The sequence below is a fragment of the Lagenorhynchus albirostris genome, chromosome 1 (assembly GCF_949774975.1).
Source record: "Lagenorhynchus albirostris chromosome 1, mLagAlb1.1, whole genome shotgun sequence".
Classification (NCBI taxonomy): domain Eukaryota; kingdom Metazoa; phylum Chordata; class Mammalia; order Artiodactyla; family Delphinidae; genus Lagenorhynchus; species Lagenorhynchus albirostris.
Genome location: NC_083095.1, coordinates 164,426,607 through 164,442,869, shown reverse-complemented (window position 1 = coordinate 164,442,869; position 16,263 = coordinate 164,426,607). Strand labels below are relative to the sequence as shown.

Here is a 16,263-nt window from a genome sequence, read left to right as displayed (position 1 = left end):
TATTATTCCATGAGATAGCTGTTCTGTAACATATTTCTGGCCCCCAGTTCTCAAGAAACTTTTCCAGAAAGAAGATTTTGGGATATGTGTCATTAAACTCATAAGCTCTAAAGTTTTATAATCTTTGGCTCCTTTTCCATTAGAGGGTCCTACGGAACCCTTTTCAACCCATTTGCCTCATCCTTATTTTTTTACTATCAAGAGTGAATTTTGAACAGTAAGATTTAAATCCACACAGGAACACAGTTTACCTGAATGTATTAGTCTTTGATTATGAAGATGAATTGCTCCCAGTGAAGAAGAGAACCAGAGCTGTGGTTTACTCCTTGACAATCTAGGCTTTGAGGGAACAATTTCAATCTCTGCAAAATCCTGGATTTCAAGAAAGTTTATTGAACTCTACCTGGTCTAAGATGCCACCAGAATATGCAGTGGGAAAGCCAACTGGATTTTGTCAAGTTTGGAAAAGTGACAATGTTGACCAAGGCTCTGTTACTGATCAACAGCATCCAGACAACCACCGATCACCTCTCATCCCTTCCTTAGCGATGAATCAGGCAGGAGCCCAGGTGCTAATTCTTGGCTTCAAAGATGATGGAGGCTGTGGTTTTCAGCCATCGTTTTCAGATTGTCTAATAAGGGCTTTTTAATTAAAATGGGTAATAGGACAAAACTTTTTTTCCTTATTTTTTGTAGAATCATATTTAGTGTTGACTCTCTGCTAAGTTGTATACTGTGGGCAATAGGAGAAAGAGGCAGGGAATGGAGAGACTGATACAAAGGATCTATTTGGGTTTTTTTTGTTTTTGTCTTTATCTTTGGCTGCATTGGGTCTTTGCTGCTGCGCATGGGCTTTCTCTAGTTGTGTTGAGCGGGGGCTCCTCTTTGTTGCAGTCCGTGTTCTTCTCATTGCGATGGCTTCTCTTGTTGCGGAGCTCAGGCTCTAGGTGGGCGGGCTTCAGTAGTTGTGGCGCGCAGGCTCAGTAGTTGTGGCTCGGGGGCTCTAGAGTGCAGGCTCAGAGTTGTGGCGCACGGGCTTAGTTGCTCCACGGCATGTGGGATCTTCCTGGACCAGGGCTCAAATCTGTGTCCCCTGCATAGGCAGGCAGATTCTTAACCACTGCACCACCAGGGAAGTCCCCAAAGGATCTATTTGTGGTAGATCCTTTGTATCAATCCTGTATCTAGGATACTGATAAAGCAGGAGAGGGAGGAAAGAGTCAAGCAGTCTCCAAAAGGAGTAATAAATATGTGATACATTTAATACTTATTGATCCAACCTGGGCTTTTAAAATATAAGACAATAATGGAGAGGAAGAGAAGTATCTAAAAAAAGTGGCCTCAGCCCTCACCTCACTTCAAGGTTCAGGACAAATTATCTATGAGGCTGTGTCGAGAGAGTACCCTGGGCCAAAGGGTAATGTTAAGATTTTGAAGCCGTGGCTTTGGGCCAGAGGACATACAGGGCTCTGTGCCTGAAAGCTCTGTTGACAAAGGTCGTTCTTTGGCCGCTTCAGCTGGGCGTCCAGAATGTGGGTGAGAGGTGAGAAGTAGTGAAAGGGTCTAAGGGAGTCCCTCAGGAAGAGTCCACTTTCCAGCAGCAGCTTGAAGGACATGGTTACCTTGTTTTCTTCCCCATCCCTACATGGCCCTCCCAACCCTGTCCAACTACCACATGAGCACAGGGACCTTGGTCATCTTGTGCACAAATGGATCCCAAACAAATCTAAGAATGGTACTCAAACATTCGTTGCTGAATAAACAAATTCTCAGGCAACAATGTTCAGTTGTCAATGTGCTGGCCCATACATCTATTAGAAATGTCTCTGGACAAATATGATATCACTTACATGTGGAGTCTAAAAAATAATACTAACAAATCTATATACAAAATAGAAACAGACTCACAAACACAGAAAACAAACTTATGATTACCAAAGGGGAAGGGGCATGGGATTAACATACAAATTACTATACATAAAATAGATAAACAAAGATTTACTGTATAGCACAGGGAACTATATTCAATATCTTTTGTAATAACCACAAAAATATTAGGTTTGTAATAACCTAAAATGGAAAATAATCTAAAAAAATACATATATATCACTGAATCACTTTGCTGTACACCTGAAACTAACACAGTATTGTAAATCAACTATACTTCAATTTAAAAAAAAAAAACAAAAAATACACTTAGTAAGAATACCTACCATTTGGGGTGGGGATGTGCAGGGAGGAGAGAAATAGGTGAGGGAGATTAAGAGGTACAAACTTCTTACAGTTACAAAATAATTGTGTCACAGGTATGAAATGTACAGCATGGGGAATATAATAAATATATCTTTGTTGACAGCTGGTACCTAGATTTATCATGGTGATCATTTTGAAATGTACAGAAATATTGAATTACTATGTCGTGCACCAGGAACTAACATTGTGCTGTAGGTCACCTTTACTTCAAAAACGAACTCATAGAAAAAGAGATCAAATTTGTGGTTACGAGGTAGGGGGTGGGGAGAGGGAAAATTAGATGAAGGCAGTCAAAAAGTACAAACTTCCAGTTATAAGACAAATAAGTACTAGGGATGTAATGTATAAATATAATTAATTTATATGATTTTATTAATTTATATGATAAATATAATTAACACTGCTTTATGTTATTTATGAAAGTTGTTAAGAGAGTAAACCCTAAGCGTTCTCATTGCAAGGAAAAAAAAATTTTTTTCTCTTTCTTTAATTTTGTATCTATATGAGATAATCGATGTTCACTAAACTTACTGTGGTAATCATTTCATGATGTATGTTAAGTCAAATCATTTGCTGTACAACTTGAACTTACACAGTACTGTGTCAATTGTATCTCAGTAAAACTGGAAGAAAAATAGAGAAATGTCCTTGGTTTTTAGAATCCCTCATGAATGAATGTGGAGGCCTGGAGGTGGGGATGGTTAGTTATAAAGGACAAAGATGCACAGGGAAGGAGGTAGCAGGGCACCATTAAGGTTTTCACAAATTCTAGAAGAGGTGGCATTTCCCAAGCTCTCCTCCACCCACCGTAACTTGCAGAGGACAAAACTATCAAGATGGACACCACTGTAAAATGCCATCACAGATTCAAGGCCAACTTCTCCAGGCAGAATCAAAAGCACCACTGACAGGGATGATATAGAGGACCCTCTCCTGGCTAGCAGTCTGGATGAGATTGTCTTAGAGGTCTCTTTCAACCTGGACGTTCTACATTTAAATCTTCCTTCATCCTTTTCCTGAGCTTGGATCTTCCAGCCAAGAGCTTATTTTACCAGAACTCACTCTACCAACTGTGTAGACTCTGATTATCTTTGGATCACCTTATTTTTAACTCTTCTCCATTCCCAGAACACATTCACAGATACATGAATAAATTTTGTCTATAAGTTTATTAGACATAATTTGTTACAGTAGAAGATCTGGACAAAGTAAAAATAGTTAAATTTTTTATTTGCCCTGATCTAGCAGCTTTTCTCTTAAAATTCCCGAAATGTTCTTTCTCAAATCCCATATCTTGATTGGTCACTTTAAAAATAGAGAGCCAAGGACCTGAGTCTACTTTTTAAGAATCTCAATCACATTTATGGGAAATTTACTTAGTGCACATTTCTTTTCTCCTTTCCATCCAGTCCTGTCAGATGGCTTTACTGGCAGGACTGACACTGACCTCTTACCTGATGGTACCCTATTTCTCTACCTCACTTGCCTCAAATTAAGAGGATCTGTAATCACAAATAAGAATCCAACATCCAAGATGAGAAGTAGGAACACGAGCAAGTGGCATCAACTCATCGTTCTACTGTCCTCTTCTCTTGCCCCTTACTGCTCTTCTCCACCTCCCCCAACCACCCTACAAATACGAACTCTGATTTATTGTCGAATATAGTAGAATTTCATCGTATTCGTGAAATTTCTTAACTGCACAAATTTTTATGAAAATTAACGCGTAAGTGTCCAAAATGTTATATGGTTTTAAATAAAACCATCCTGCTGGTGTTTCTAGATATAGTTTTAATTTTTGTAGAACAGAATATAAACCACTGACCAACAAAGGTTCTAAAAAAGGCTTTTCGCACAGGATTCTGGAGAGTCTTGCACTTCCACTCAATCAGGAAGGCAGTGAAATATGGAAAGAGCACTGGATTGGGAGTCAGAGAAATGAGGTTATGTCCTCAGTTTTAACCTCAAGTCTCCTCATCTGTCACAGGGAAACCTGCAGGCACCAACTGTAACTTTCCACATTATTTCTACCTCAAGTCCTTTCTATCTGCTTCTGATTTTTTGTTTCCTTACTGCGCTACTTAAAGACACAATTTATACCATGAAGGTGCCTGATGCACTTCTGATTTTACTACTAGACAGAGGAAAGACAGGAGCGCAGTGATGTAAAAGCCAAGTTAAGAGGCTATAAACCCAGCTCTCCTCCATCCTGGCACTGGCAGCTATGGAGGAAGTGGGATAACTGATCAGAGAATAAGGGGCCTCCACTAAATCTGAGAGAGGGTGTGTATCAGACCTACTGTAGTTGGGCAAAAGTAGTGAGGCACATGGCCCAAAAGTTAGTTATATTAGTGTCCACTTGTTAGTTTGGATCCTTTTCAATTTTTCTCTTAATTTTTATCCATTCAGCAACCACTAAGTTCCTAACATGCACATAAAAGATGCTCGATAAACATTAGATGAAGGAAAAATACTCAGAAATTCAGAAGTCACTCCAGCGCTCTAGAAAACACATAAACCTTCATGTTCTTCCCTCCACCATTCTTGGCTCCACCTCTGTTCACATCACAGGTCACTCAGTGCTCATGTGACTAAGTCTGTAAGCACAGTGTGACATGGCTGTATCTAATGCAAATGTCCATTTCACTAACAGGTTGTCTTCAAAGCAGGTACTAGTCTTCAGTCTGAAACAACCTCAGCGGGTCTTCAGTTTCATCTGAGGATACGCCACAGTGATGATGCCTGCTATAGAGGACACGAGACCTCCAAAGCCTATGATGCCAGGATTGGACTTATAGATCCCCAGCTGGTCCAAAGGGTTCAGGATATCACAGAAGTTCTTCACTGTGTCCAGGAGCAAGGGAGGATGCTTCTTCAGAGATTGGAATAAGAGAAGAAGAAAGGACTGGAGCCATTCTGTTTCCTCATCAGCCACGCTATACACAAGAGGATCCTGGGATGGTGATTTCTCCTTCTTTGATCTGTCGTGTGCAACCTGTTCCATCTGCAGGGAGATTTCATACAGATCCCTGACCAGGCTCAGCAGAAGAGAATAGTAGTAATGGCGTGCAGCCCACATTCGCCATTTCTCTTTGTTAATGCCAGAGGCGAGCCCTACACTCCTCACAAAAAGGATGGTGTCACAGATGAAATAAATCACACGGTTCAGGCTGGCTAATATTAGGCAGATGCGGGGCACTAGGTCAGTGGCATGACTGCTCTGCTGAATCATCTGTACAGCATGTACCACATTGCCTAGTCTGAACCCTGCAAGAAGAACCCACAAGAGTTAACAGTTATTTAATCAGTATGTAATAGGATTTTACAGGCAGAATCCCTGCATCAGGGTGAGGGGTCAGCACTGTCTTTCTTTTTTTTACATCTTTATTGGAGTATACTTGCTTTACAATGGTGTGTTAGTTTCTGCTTTACAACAAAGTGAATCAGTTATACATATACATATGTTCCCATATCTCTTCCCTCTTGCATCTTCCTCCCTCCCACCCTCCTTATCCCACCCCTCCAGGCGGTCACAAAGCACCGAGCTGATCTCCCTGTGCTATGCGGCTGCTTCCCACTAGCTATCTACCTTACGTCTGGTAGTGTATGTATGTCCATGCCTCTCTCTCGCTTTGTCCCAGCTTACCCTTCCCCCTTCCCATATCCTCAAGTCCATTCTCTAGTAGGTCTGTGTCTTTATTCCTGTCTTACCCCTAGGTTCTTCACGACATTTTTTTTTCTTAAATTCCATATATATGTGTTAGCATACGGTATTTGTCTTTTTCTTTCTGACTTACTTCACTCTGTATGACAGACTCTAGGTCTATCCACCTCATTACAAATAGCTCAATTTCGTTTCTTTTTATGGCTGAGTAATATTCCATTGTATATATGTGCCACATCTTCTTTATCCATTCATCTGATGATGGACACTTAGGTTGTTTCCATCTCCGGGCTATTGTAAGTAGAGCTGCAATGAACATTTTGGTACATGACTTTTTGAATTATGGTTTTCTCAGGGTATATGCCCAGTAGTGGGATTGCTGGGTCATATGGTAATTCTATTTGTAGTTTTTTAAGGAACCTCCATACTGTTCTCCATAGTGGCTGTACCAATTCACATTCCCACCAGCAGCAGCACTGTTTTTTTTTAACAACTGACCGCCCTCTGAGGCTCAGTCTTTGCTCAGGAAAGGAGGACTGTACAGTATGTTAAGGACACCTAAAATGATCCTGGAATGTAAAAAAGACAGTGACTCTTTAAACTTATTGCCTCCATTTCAATGACTACATTAACAATGACTTACTACACACTTTAGGCAAAGGTCAATCATAAGTGTGGATTGTTACATATGAATATCACCAGCTACACTTCTTTAGAAGGAAGGTACTGCAAATTACATGAACTCCAGATGCAACATTCTTTTGGAGAGTCTGATACCTTACATTGTACTTACTTTCCAGTTAAAAGATTGCTTTAAAAAAAAAAAAAACCATTATCATACTGCCATTTCTCTGGTCCAAAGCCCCTTTGGCTCCCTACTGTCAAAAAGACAAAGTAGAGATGGTAGGATTTAGTGGATAACACAACTAATAATACTGTCATATGTGACTCCTAATTCAATTAAATCAACCATTGCAAGGGCATGTCCTTTATCTGAGCATGTAACTCAATTAATCAGGGATGCATCAATCAATAAATATTTACTGAGCACCTTCTCAGAGTAAGTTATAGTCCTAAACATCATGGAGGATACAAAAGAACTATTTTCCCTAAGTGACTATATCTTAGACTCAGCAAACGCTCAGAAGTAGCTACCCTCAGGAAACTTATGATCTCAGAAAAATGTTTTGTATTATTTTATCAAAAATAACACAAAATATGTAATGAATAATCCTGGGTTCCAGTTCTGGCTGTTGCACTAACTTAGTGACCTTGGGTAAGTCTTTTCTAGACTTCAGAGACTAGTGATCTTTAAAGGACCTTTGAGCTCCAACATTCCAAAGAGCCTGAGAACTTCTAATCTTGGCTTTCCAAGCCATCCAGAAAAGCTCCTTCCCATCCCTCTGCTTGACAATCTAAGTCTTGTTTCCATCAAACTAGTTTTCTCATTGATCCTCAATACAATGGTTTGCCCAGAACAGTCCTGAGCCTCCACTAGAGGAAACCACCCTTCAAGAATGTTCTCCTAATCCTTCTCTCTCTTGCCACACCTCAAGTTCCATCTCCTCCAAACATCTTTCTTCTTCTCTACCCCAACCAACATATTTGGTACTAAATCTTAGATCATTATACCATGTGATCTTAGTTCTCCCATAAAGCTCAGGCCTATATCTATATGAAGCAGGTACTCAAGTGAATTAAATGAGTACAAAGCACTGACCACTTTTTGGCATTAACATGAAACAATCCCACAAATGACTTAAGAAAATGTATCCATCCATTTCCTCTAGCAATCCCTCAAGAGAAGGGAAAAAGGCAGGGGGTCAAGGATATAGCTATTCTATTCTTCGAGGGTTCCCAGGAGCCAGAAGCTCATGTCAAAGATTGCCAGAACGTTTTGTGATTCTAAGAACTAAAGGTGAACTAACACATTGCATGTCCCACTGGTTATGATTAAGCAGAAAGATATAATGTAGCACCAAATGTGAACATAGGAGGGTGTTTGTGAATGGTGTGCAGCAAAACATTCAATCCTTTTGGCCTGTCGTTCCATGAGGGCAGCCTTACTGGTGAACTTCATCAATAAAGTTGATTGACTAGAAAATCATGACCTAGGAAATATTTTGTGAATTACAAGGTCTGAGGATTCTAAACCAGGAGCCACTGTCCCTCAAGGGACAGGGTACTTACATTTACGGCCAGTGCTCACACTGGACTCCAGTTTCTTGAGCTTCATAACAACCTCCTCTTTGTCAGCTTTAGGCTCTAACAAATATCTAAGCAACATGCATGTGTACTGAGTGGCTCTGAAATGGAAACAAAATGAGGAGAACGATTTACAAACCAAATAAAATTTGACTCATGAAGTAGGGGAAGGAGAAACATGTCCTGCTAAAAGCAAAGTTTCCAAGACAATTTCTCATGTAGCAGCTCTTACAAGAGCAAAATTCTGCAAGAGTCACTCCACAGGGCTAAAGGGTAGAACATGTCATGGAAATGCAACACAAGGGTAATGAAAGAAAACTCTGCAATAATACAGTGAACAGCTCCTCAGAAGGCCTCTTGCTGGCACAGAGAAATGGATATAGTCAAAGCAGTAAAACTGCACAAAAATGTTAAGTCTGCAAAGATCCATATTCTTTATTTCTTCCAGTGTAAATTTCTAAAAGATTTTCAGATTTCTAAAAGGATATTTTTTACCAACTACTTATGTGACAGGTCACACACTCAAACCAGAGCCAAATGAAAAGTCCACCATTTGCATATTGCTTAACTTTTTATAAAAGGACCAAATACACACCAATACATAAATAAGTACAGATTTGTCTTTGAAACTAATTAGTATTTTATATAAAATACAGACTCCTGTTTAATAATACTAAATATTCAATAAAGTGATTATTGTCATGAGTACAAATAGCAATGCCTTACCAACAGAAACATAACAAAAATTTTTATATCACATAAACATCTAAATGCATTTGGCAGTCTAGTAAATAAAGTAGGTAGATGCCTGTCTCCTGCTGTCCTGTAACCGCATTTGAATCCCTTTATGCTATAAATATTATTCTCAATAAAAATATAGCACATTTTCCAAAATGGTGAACTTGTTATTGTGAATGAAGTAAAAAGAAACAATCTCTCCTTCTCTTTTAAGCATGCTTCCTGGATAGAGGGCTCAAGCTGGTCAGGTCAATGAATCCCCCTTTTTCAGATCTGGTCTAATAATAGGAATGCGTCCAAACACAAGGCATTATTTTCTGAATGCCAGTGTGTTCAAAGAAGCTATAGATCACCAAGGGGATTAGGAAATGAATACTAGAGATCTCACATCTTGCTAAATAAGTATATCTTAAACAATTATTTATTTTTTATTATTTTTTTGCCACAGCATGTGGGATCCTAGTTCCCTGACCAGGGATCGAACCCGTGCCCTCTGCAGTGGAAGTGCAGAGTCCTAACTACTGGAACGCCAGGGAATTCCCCTAAACAATTATTTATTAACCAACCTCACTGATAAAATTTGCAGGGTACATTCTAAGTACATTGGATTTGTAGGCTTCTATTTTAATGACGTTTGTACATAATGCAACCATTTTGAAAATCTATCAAATTAATTAGAAAGATAGTATGGCTTGGTAGTTAAAGAAGTGGGCCCCGAGACAACTGTTTTTTGTTTGTTTGCTTTTGCAGTACGCGGGCCTCTCACTGTTGTGGCCTCTCCCGCTGCGGAGCACAGACTCCAGACGCACAGGCTCAGCGGCCATGGCTCACGGGCCCAGCCGCTCCACAGCATGTGGGATCTTCCCGGACTGGGGCACGAACCCGTGTCCCCTGCATCGCCAGTCGGACTCTCAACCACTGCGCCACCAGGGAGGCTCAACTGTGTAGTTCTAAATCGCTCGGTTCAGTCACTTAGTCCCTATTAACCTTCTACTTCAGTTTCCCCGTTTCACATAAATGGGGATGATTCAGAGAATTTAACCTAATAGGGTTGTGTTGAGGGTTAAATGGGTTAATAGTTGTAACACACTGAGAACAACGTCTGGCATTAAGTCCGCTTCCAAAAGTCTCATAATTATTGGGGCTACTACTGATCTGTGTGTATTAGCACTTGTACACCCAGAAGAAGGAAAAGCTGTTAAATAAAACTGTAACTGTAACTAATTTCTTATTATTGAGCAAGACTCAACCAAATTCCTAAAAGAAACATCATGAATTAGTATTAAAGCCGCAATCTCTTTAATATTTTCGTGTACCTTAGAGGTGCAGTAGTTCTTTCTGAGGCTCTCCACACTATTTTACAGTTCACAAAACTATTTCACATGCGCTATCTCAATGAGATATACGGGACAAGAACGGAAGATAAATACAAGTGTTGGCTTCACTGGTCATAAATGTCAACCCAGAGTTTCTCTTAAATAATTCCTCGGAAGAATGTTGGGCGGAGAAAACCCAGTCTTTCTCAGGTTAAGAGAGGAGGGTTCGTCGGCTGGTTTAACTGCTGGTTTAACTGCCAGCGCCCCCGAAGCGGCTGCGGGACTTTGGGGCACGAGGCTCGGGACCGGACGCGGTGCGTTCGGCCCAGCCCCACTGAATTTAGGGTGAGGAGGGGCTCCGGACCACACTCCCTCCGGGAGCCGGCAGCGTCCTTCCTGCTTTCGTCCACTGGGCTGCTACTTCCTTCTCCGGATGCCGGAGAACAGGGAACCTTGTACCGGGTTGAGGGACGGGGAAGGGCTAGAGGCCGCGGGCACCGGACTCACCTGAAGAGTCGGTCCCGGCCCTGGGTCTGGTTGGTGAAGCGGATGAAGGCGTCCATGGCACCCAGCCCAAGGACAAGAGTGGCACCGGGTTCTTTTGCGAGTCCTCAAGGGCTGCTGACGAGTCCCCACGGAACTGTCAGTCTCTGCCACCCAGAGGACCCAAGTCTCCCCACCCCCGTGGGGGCGGGTGCACTTTCCGAAGAGCAACTTCTCGGGCTTCCGGTTTGGGGCCGGAAGTTGTGGTTACTAAGGCAACGTCAAGCTGCCGGCCCAGGTGAGCGAAACTTCGGCTTTTGCCCTCGGGTGCAGCGGCTCCTCACTTGTCCCAGGACTCTCCTCTATCTCTAGGATCTCCTAGAGGGCGATCTGAGGGAGCCGTCTCCTCAGCGTCGGCTTCCCCGGGACGCCCCGCGCCTCCCCTCGGATCTCGGGTACCCAGGGACCCCCAGCGGAATCCCGGATGGAGATTCCTCTGAACTTTTGCTTGGGAACTGAGAAGCCTAATCGTTTCCCAGCTCTGTGCCTCCGTTTCCATTAGCAGCACCAGCTCCAGATCTGGGGAAGGAAATGGTTAGAGCAGAAATAAGCCAATTCATGGAGTGTATTTTAGCAGGAGAGCTGGGTAAAGTGAGAGAATTTTCTGTTAGGATTATTAACACTGAAAGAAGATTGCTACTTGAGGAAATTCTAAAAGGGTTAACGCGAACAAAGTTGGGGCAAAAAGAGATTAAAATGCAATTGCACCACTGAACGTTCCTTCTGTAAGGGCTGAAGACATGAAGCCCCACTCATTCCATAGCAGTAATTTTATAAAATGTACAACCTATAGTCACAAAGTAAGGTCATCTATTTTTGTAATCTTTATTCCCGTGGTCAGGCCTGCACCTAACATTTGCAGGCCCTGGGTAACAGTACAAATAGAGACCCACAAACCATGTTTAAATGTTTAAATCAAGGTAACAAATTGTTGAATAAGCTACGTTCTTTTCTCCTTCCTGGACAAATGTACCGTCATAATGATCAAGAAGTCCAGTTTAACATTCAGGATTCTTGGACTCCTTGGAATACCTGGAAACATGGCTAGAATATGGTACTGCGGGGAGAGCTGATCTCCAGTCCTTTCCCAGACCTTTCCACCCCACTTCTGGCTCCCACTTACATCACTGAGAGGGGCCTTGCATACATAGTGTGGATACTCCAAGCCACATGCAAGTTCTGCCCATTATCCTGCAAAGCGCCATGCCTTGTCCACCTTTCAGGTCTAGGGGTGCCCATATTAGCACCCATTTCTCTGCCCTCCAGAGAAAGCTGGGAAAGCGGCTCATGCAGAACCTGGCATCGTTTGGGCAGTAAATTCCAGGAGTACAGGTACCCTGAACATGGTCTAGACTCCAGAAGAGGGGCAGTTTAGGCTTTGGGTGGGGATAGCCTCTTTACCCCACGAATTACTCATCCTTTGCAGAAGGGAGTGCCTGGAAGAGAACCAGAAGTATTCTCTTAATTCATGTCCCAGAGCAGGGCAATACTGCAAGCAATAAGAATTTCAGTGCTAGCACTGTACCAACCACAGTGCTAAGCTCTAGGCCTAGGGCAATAGATTAATGAGGGACACAGAAAAATGGGAAAGTACAACACAGTGATGCGTTAGATGATAGAGATGAGCACAGGGTGCTCCTAAACACAGATTTATATAGTTTGTTTTCTATACCTACAATTCTGCCTTTTCCACTGTATCATAAATTGAATCATTTAGTATGTAGCATTTTCTGATTTCTTTCACTTAGCATTAATGCATTTGAGTTTCATCTATGTTGTGTATGTCAGTAGTTTGTACATTTTTATTGCTGAGTGGTATTCCATTGGATGGATGTACCATACTTTGTTATCTCTTTATCCACTGAAATACATTTGTGTTGTTTCCAGTTTGAGACAATTATAAAGCTGCTATAAATATTTAAGCACAGATTTTCATATGAAACATGTTTTAATTTTTCTTGCATAAATATGTAGGAATGGGATTGCTGAATCATGTTAAGTGTATATTCAGCTTTGTAAGAAACTGCCAAGCTGTCTTCCAAAGTGACTCTACTATTTCGTGTTCCCGCTGAATATGGGATGTGAATATATAGGAGTTTATCTATTCACCTATGATAAACATTTGGGTTGTTTCCAGTTTGGAGCTCCTACAAGTAGAGCTGTAATGAATGTTCATTTACAAGTCTATGTATGGACATATGATTTCAGTTCCCTTATATCACACCTAGGAGTAGAATGACTGGCTATTGTGGTAGGTGTAAACTTAACTTTCTAAGAAATTGCTAACTGTTTTCTACACTGTACTATTTTACTTTCCCAGCAGCAGGTGGAAGAGTTCCAGCTTCTCCTCATCCTCGACAACACTTGGTATGGTCTATCTTTCTAACTTCAGGCTTTCTAACACATGTGTAATTACAATTTGCATTTCTATGACGATTAACCATGTTGAACATCTTTTAATATGCCTGTTTGCCTTATGTGTATCTTCTTTGGTTAAGTGTCAATGCAAATCTTTTTTCCATTTTTAAAAATTGCATCATTTTCTTATTACTGAGTTTTAAGAGTTTTCAAAATATTCTGAACTCAAGCACTTTATCATATATATGACCTACAAATATTTTCTCCCAGTCTTTGGGCTACCTTTTATTCTCTTAAGTGTCTTTTGAAGAGCATAAGTTTATTTTTGAAAGGTTCAAATTATCAATTTGTTCTTATAGATTGTGCTTTAATGTCATATCTAAGGAATCTTTGTCTAACTGAAGATTGCAAAGGTTTTCTCCTGAGTTCTCTTCTAGAAGTTTTACAGTTTTAAGTTTTATATTTAGGCCTGTGATCTACTTTGAATTAATTTTTGTATATAGTGCAAGGTATGGATTGGAGTTCTTTTTTTCCCATATGGATATCTAACTGAGGCAGCATTATTTATTGAAAGGATTATCCCTTTTCCACTGAATTATCTTTGCACCTTTGTCAAAAATAAACTGTCCATATCTGTGTGGGTCTAATTCTGTATTCTCTATTCAGTTTCATTGATCTATTTGTCTTTTTTTTTTTGTACCTCTTCATTTACCTCACCTATTTCACTTATCCTCCCACCCCCATCCCTTCTGGCAACCACCTGTTTGTTCTCTGTATCTATGACTCTTTTTTTGTTTTTTTTTTTGTTTTGTTTGTTCACTTGTCTCATTTTTTAGATTCCACATATAAGTGAAATCACACAGTATTTGTCTTTCTCTGTCTGACTTACTTCACTTAGCATAGTACCCTCTAGGTCCATACCTGTTGTTGCAAATGGCAAGGTTTTATTCTTTTTTATGGCTGACTAATATTCATTGTGTATATCACAACTTCTTTATCCATTCATCTATCGGTGGGGACTTAGGTTGCTTCTGTATCTTGGCTATTGTGAATAATGCTGCAATGAACATAGGGTGCATATATCTTTTCAAAATAGTTTTTGTTTTGTTTTGTTTTCTTTGGGAAAATATCCAGAAGTGGAATTACTGGATCGTATGGTAGTTCTATTTTTAATTTTTTGAGGAACTTCCATACTATTTTCTGTAGTGACTTCACCAATTTACATTCCCACCAACAGTGCATGAGGGTTCCCTTTTCTCCACATCCTCACCAACACTTGTTATTTGTTGTCTTTTTTGATGCCAATACCACACTGTCTTGATTACTCTGGCTTTATAAGTCTTGAAGTAGGTAGTGATGGTCCTCTAATTCTTTCTTTTTCTAAGTTATCTTGGCTATTCTAGGTACTTTGCATTTTCATATGAAGTATAACATCAGCTTCTTAATTTCTAAAAAAAAATGCCAACTGGGATTATCATAGGGATTGCTTTGATTTTATAAATCAATTTGGGGAGAACTGACATCCTAAAAAAGTTGAATCTTCCAACCCATGAGTAAGGTCTCTCTCTCTCTCCATTTATTTAGGTCTTCTCTTAGTGGTATTTTACAGCTTTCAGGGTACAGGCCTTGTACATCTTTTGTCAAATTTAACCTTAAGTATTTCATATTTTTATACTATTATAAATAGTATAATAGCATTTTTAATTTCAATTTTTTATTGCTTGTTGTCAGTGTGTAGAAATATAGGAGGTTTTTGTATATTGAACTTTTATCCTGCAACCTTGCTAAGTTCATTTATTAGTTCTAGTAGATTTTTTTTAAAAGATTACATCAGGTTTTCTCTATAGATAATCATATTGTCTGATTATAAATAAAGACAGCTTTACATAGTTCTTTCCAGTATGGATAAAACCGTCCCACACTACCCAAAAAAATTCCCTCATGCTGTCCTTTCTAAATAACATTAAATAACATCATCCCTCCACTTATAACTCCTGCCAACCACTGATCTGTTCTCCATTACTCATTTTGATTTTCAAGAATGCCTTATAAATGGAATCACTGCACATAAATTTTTAGACTGGTTTCTTTTATTCAGCAAAATGCCTTTGAGATTCATCCATGTTTTTGTATGTATCAGTAGTTCTCCCCTTTTTATTACTGAGTAGTATTCCATTATGTGGATATAACACAGTTGGTTTGTCTATTCACCTGGTGAAGGACATTTGGATTGTTTCCCATTTGGGGTAATTATAAATAGAACTGCTATAAACACTTTGTGTACAGGCTTTTTTGTGCCCACAAGTTTTCATACTCTTAGAGTAGATACTCAGGGGTGGTATTCCTGGGTCATATGATTAATATATGTTCAACTTTATAAGACACTGCCAAACCCTTTTCCAGAGTGATGGTATCACTTGGCATTCCTAACAGCCATCCATGTATGAGAGTCCAATTGCTCTGCATCTTCACAAGTATTTCATACTGTCAATATTTTTTAAAAAATTTGAGCCATTGTAATAGGTATGTAGTAGTGATTGATAAGTTATTAAGAAATATTTCCTAATATTTTGAGGTTTTGTATACCTCTAAATATCTGTTATTGATTTCTAAAATAATTTCTGTATGATCAGAGAACATAATTTGTATGACTTATAAATTTATTAAGACTTGTTTATGGCCCAGAATATGATTTTTCTTGATAAATGTTTCAAGTGTACTTAAAAAATAATTTGTATCCTGCTGTTGTTGGGTACCAGGGAAGCCCACATTATTATTTTTGTTTAAACATTTTAGATATCTTTTAAAGGAATTTAAATAATAAGAGAAAGTCTTTTATATTTACCTACATAGCTATCATCCAGTGCTTTTCATTCCTTTGTGTAGATTCACATTTCTCTCTGATGCCATTTTTCTTCTGCCTGAAGGCCTTCCTTTAACATTATTTCTTATAATGCTGGTCTGCTGCTGATGAATTCTTTCAGTTTTTGTATGTCTAAATATTCTTTATTTCACCTTTATTTATTTATTTATTTGTGTTTGTTTGTTTGTTTGGCCTCGCAGCTTGCAGGATCTTAGTTCCCCAACCAGGGATTGAACCCAGGCCCTTGGCAGTGAAAGAACAGAGTCCTAACCACTGAACCACCAGGGAATTCCTTCACCTTCATTTATTGAAAGATATGCTTT

At 39.7% G+C, this 16,263-nt stretch overlaps 2 protein-coding genes across 3 annotated transcripts in view; one reads left to right on the top strand and one right to left on the bottom strand.

The window, feature by feature from the left end:
- Positions 1–2,847: 2,847 nt before the first annotated feature.
- PEX11A (peroxisomal biogenesis factor 11 alpha) lies at positions 2,848–10,866 on the bottom strand. 2 transcript variants are annotated; one of them, XM_060158893.1, is made up of 3 exons: positions 10,684–10,866; positions 8,108–8,223; positions 2,848–5,520 (listed from the first exon to the last, which is right to left on the bottom strand). In XM_060158893.1, exons 1-3 carry the CDS (start codon positions 10,737–10,739, stop codon positions 4,949–4,951), a joined length of 744 nt encoding a protein of 247 aa, XP_060014876.1. In that variant the 5' UTR covers positions 10,740–10,866; the 3' UTR covers positions 2,848–4,948. The 2 variants fall into 2 exon arrangements, with proteins under 2 accessions (XP_060014876.1, XP_060014884.1); XM_060158901.1 differs by lacking the exon at positions 8,108–8,223 and having other exon boundaries at positions 10,684–10,784.
- Positions 10,867–10,969: 103 nt separating this feature from the next.
- Positions 10,970–16,263, top strand: part of WDR93 (WD repeat domain 93) — a 48,891-nt gene continuing 43,597 nt past the window's right edge. The window contains exons 1-2 of the mRNA XM_060158878.1: positions 10,970–11,114; positions 13,043–13,086. The gene's annotated coding sequence lies outside the window, so the exon portion shown is untranslated. The remainder of the gene's footprint in view (positions 11,115–13,042; positions 13,087–16,263) is intronic.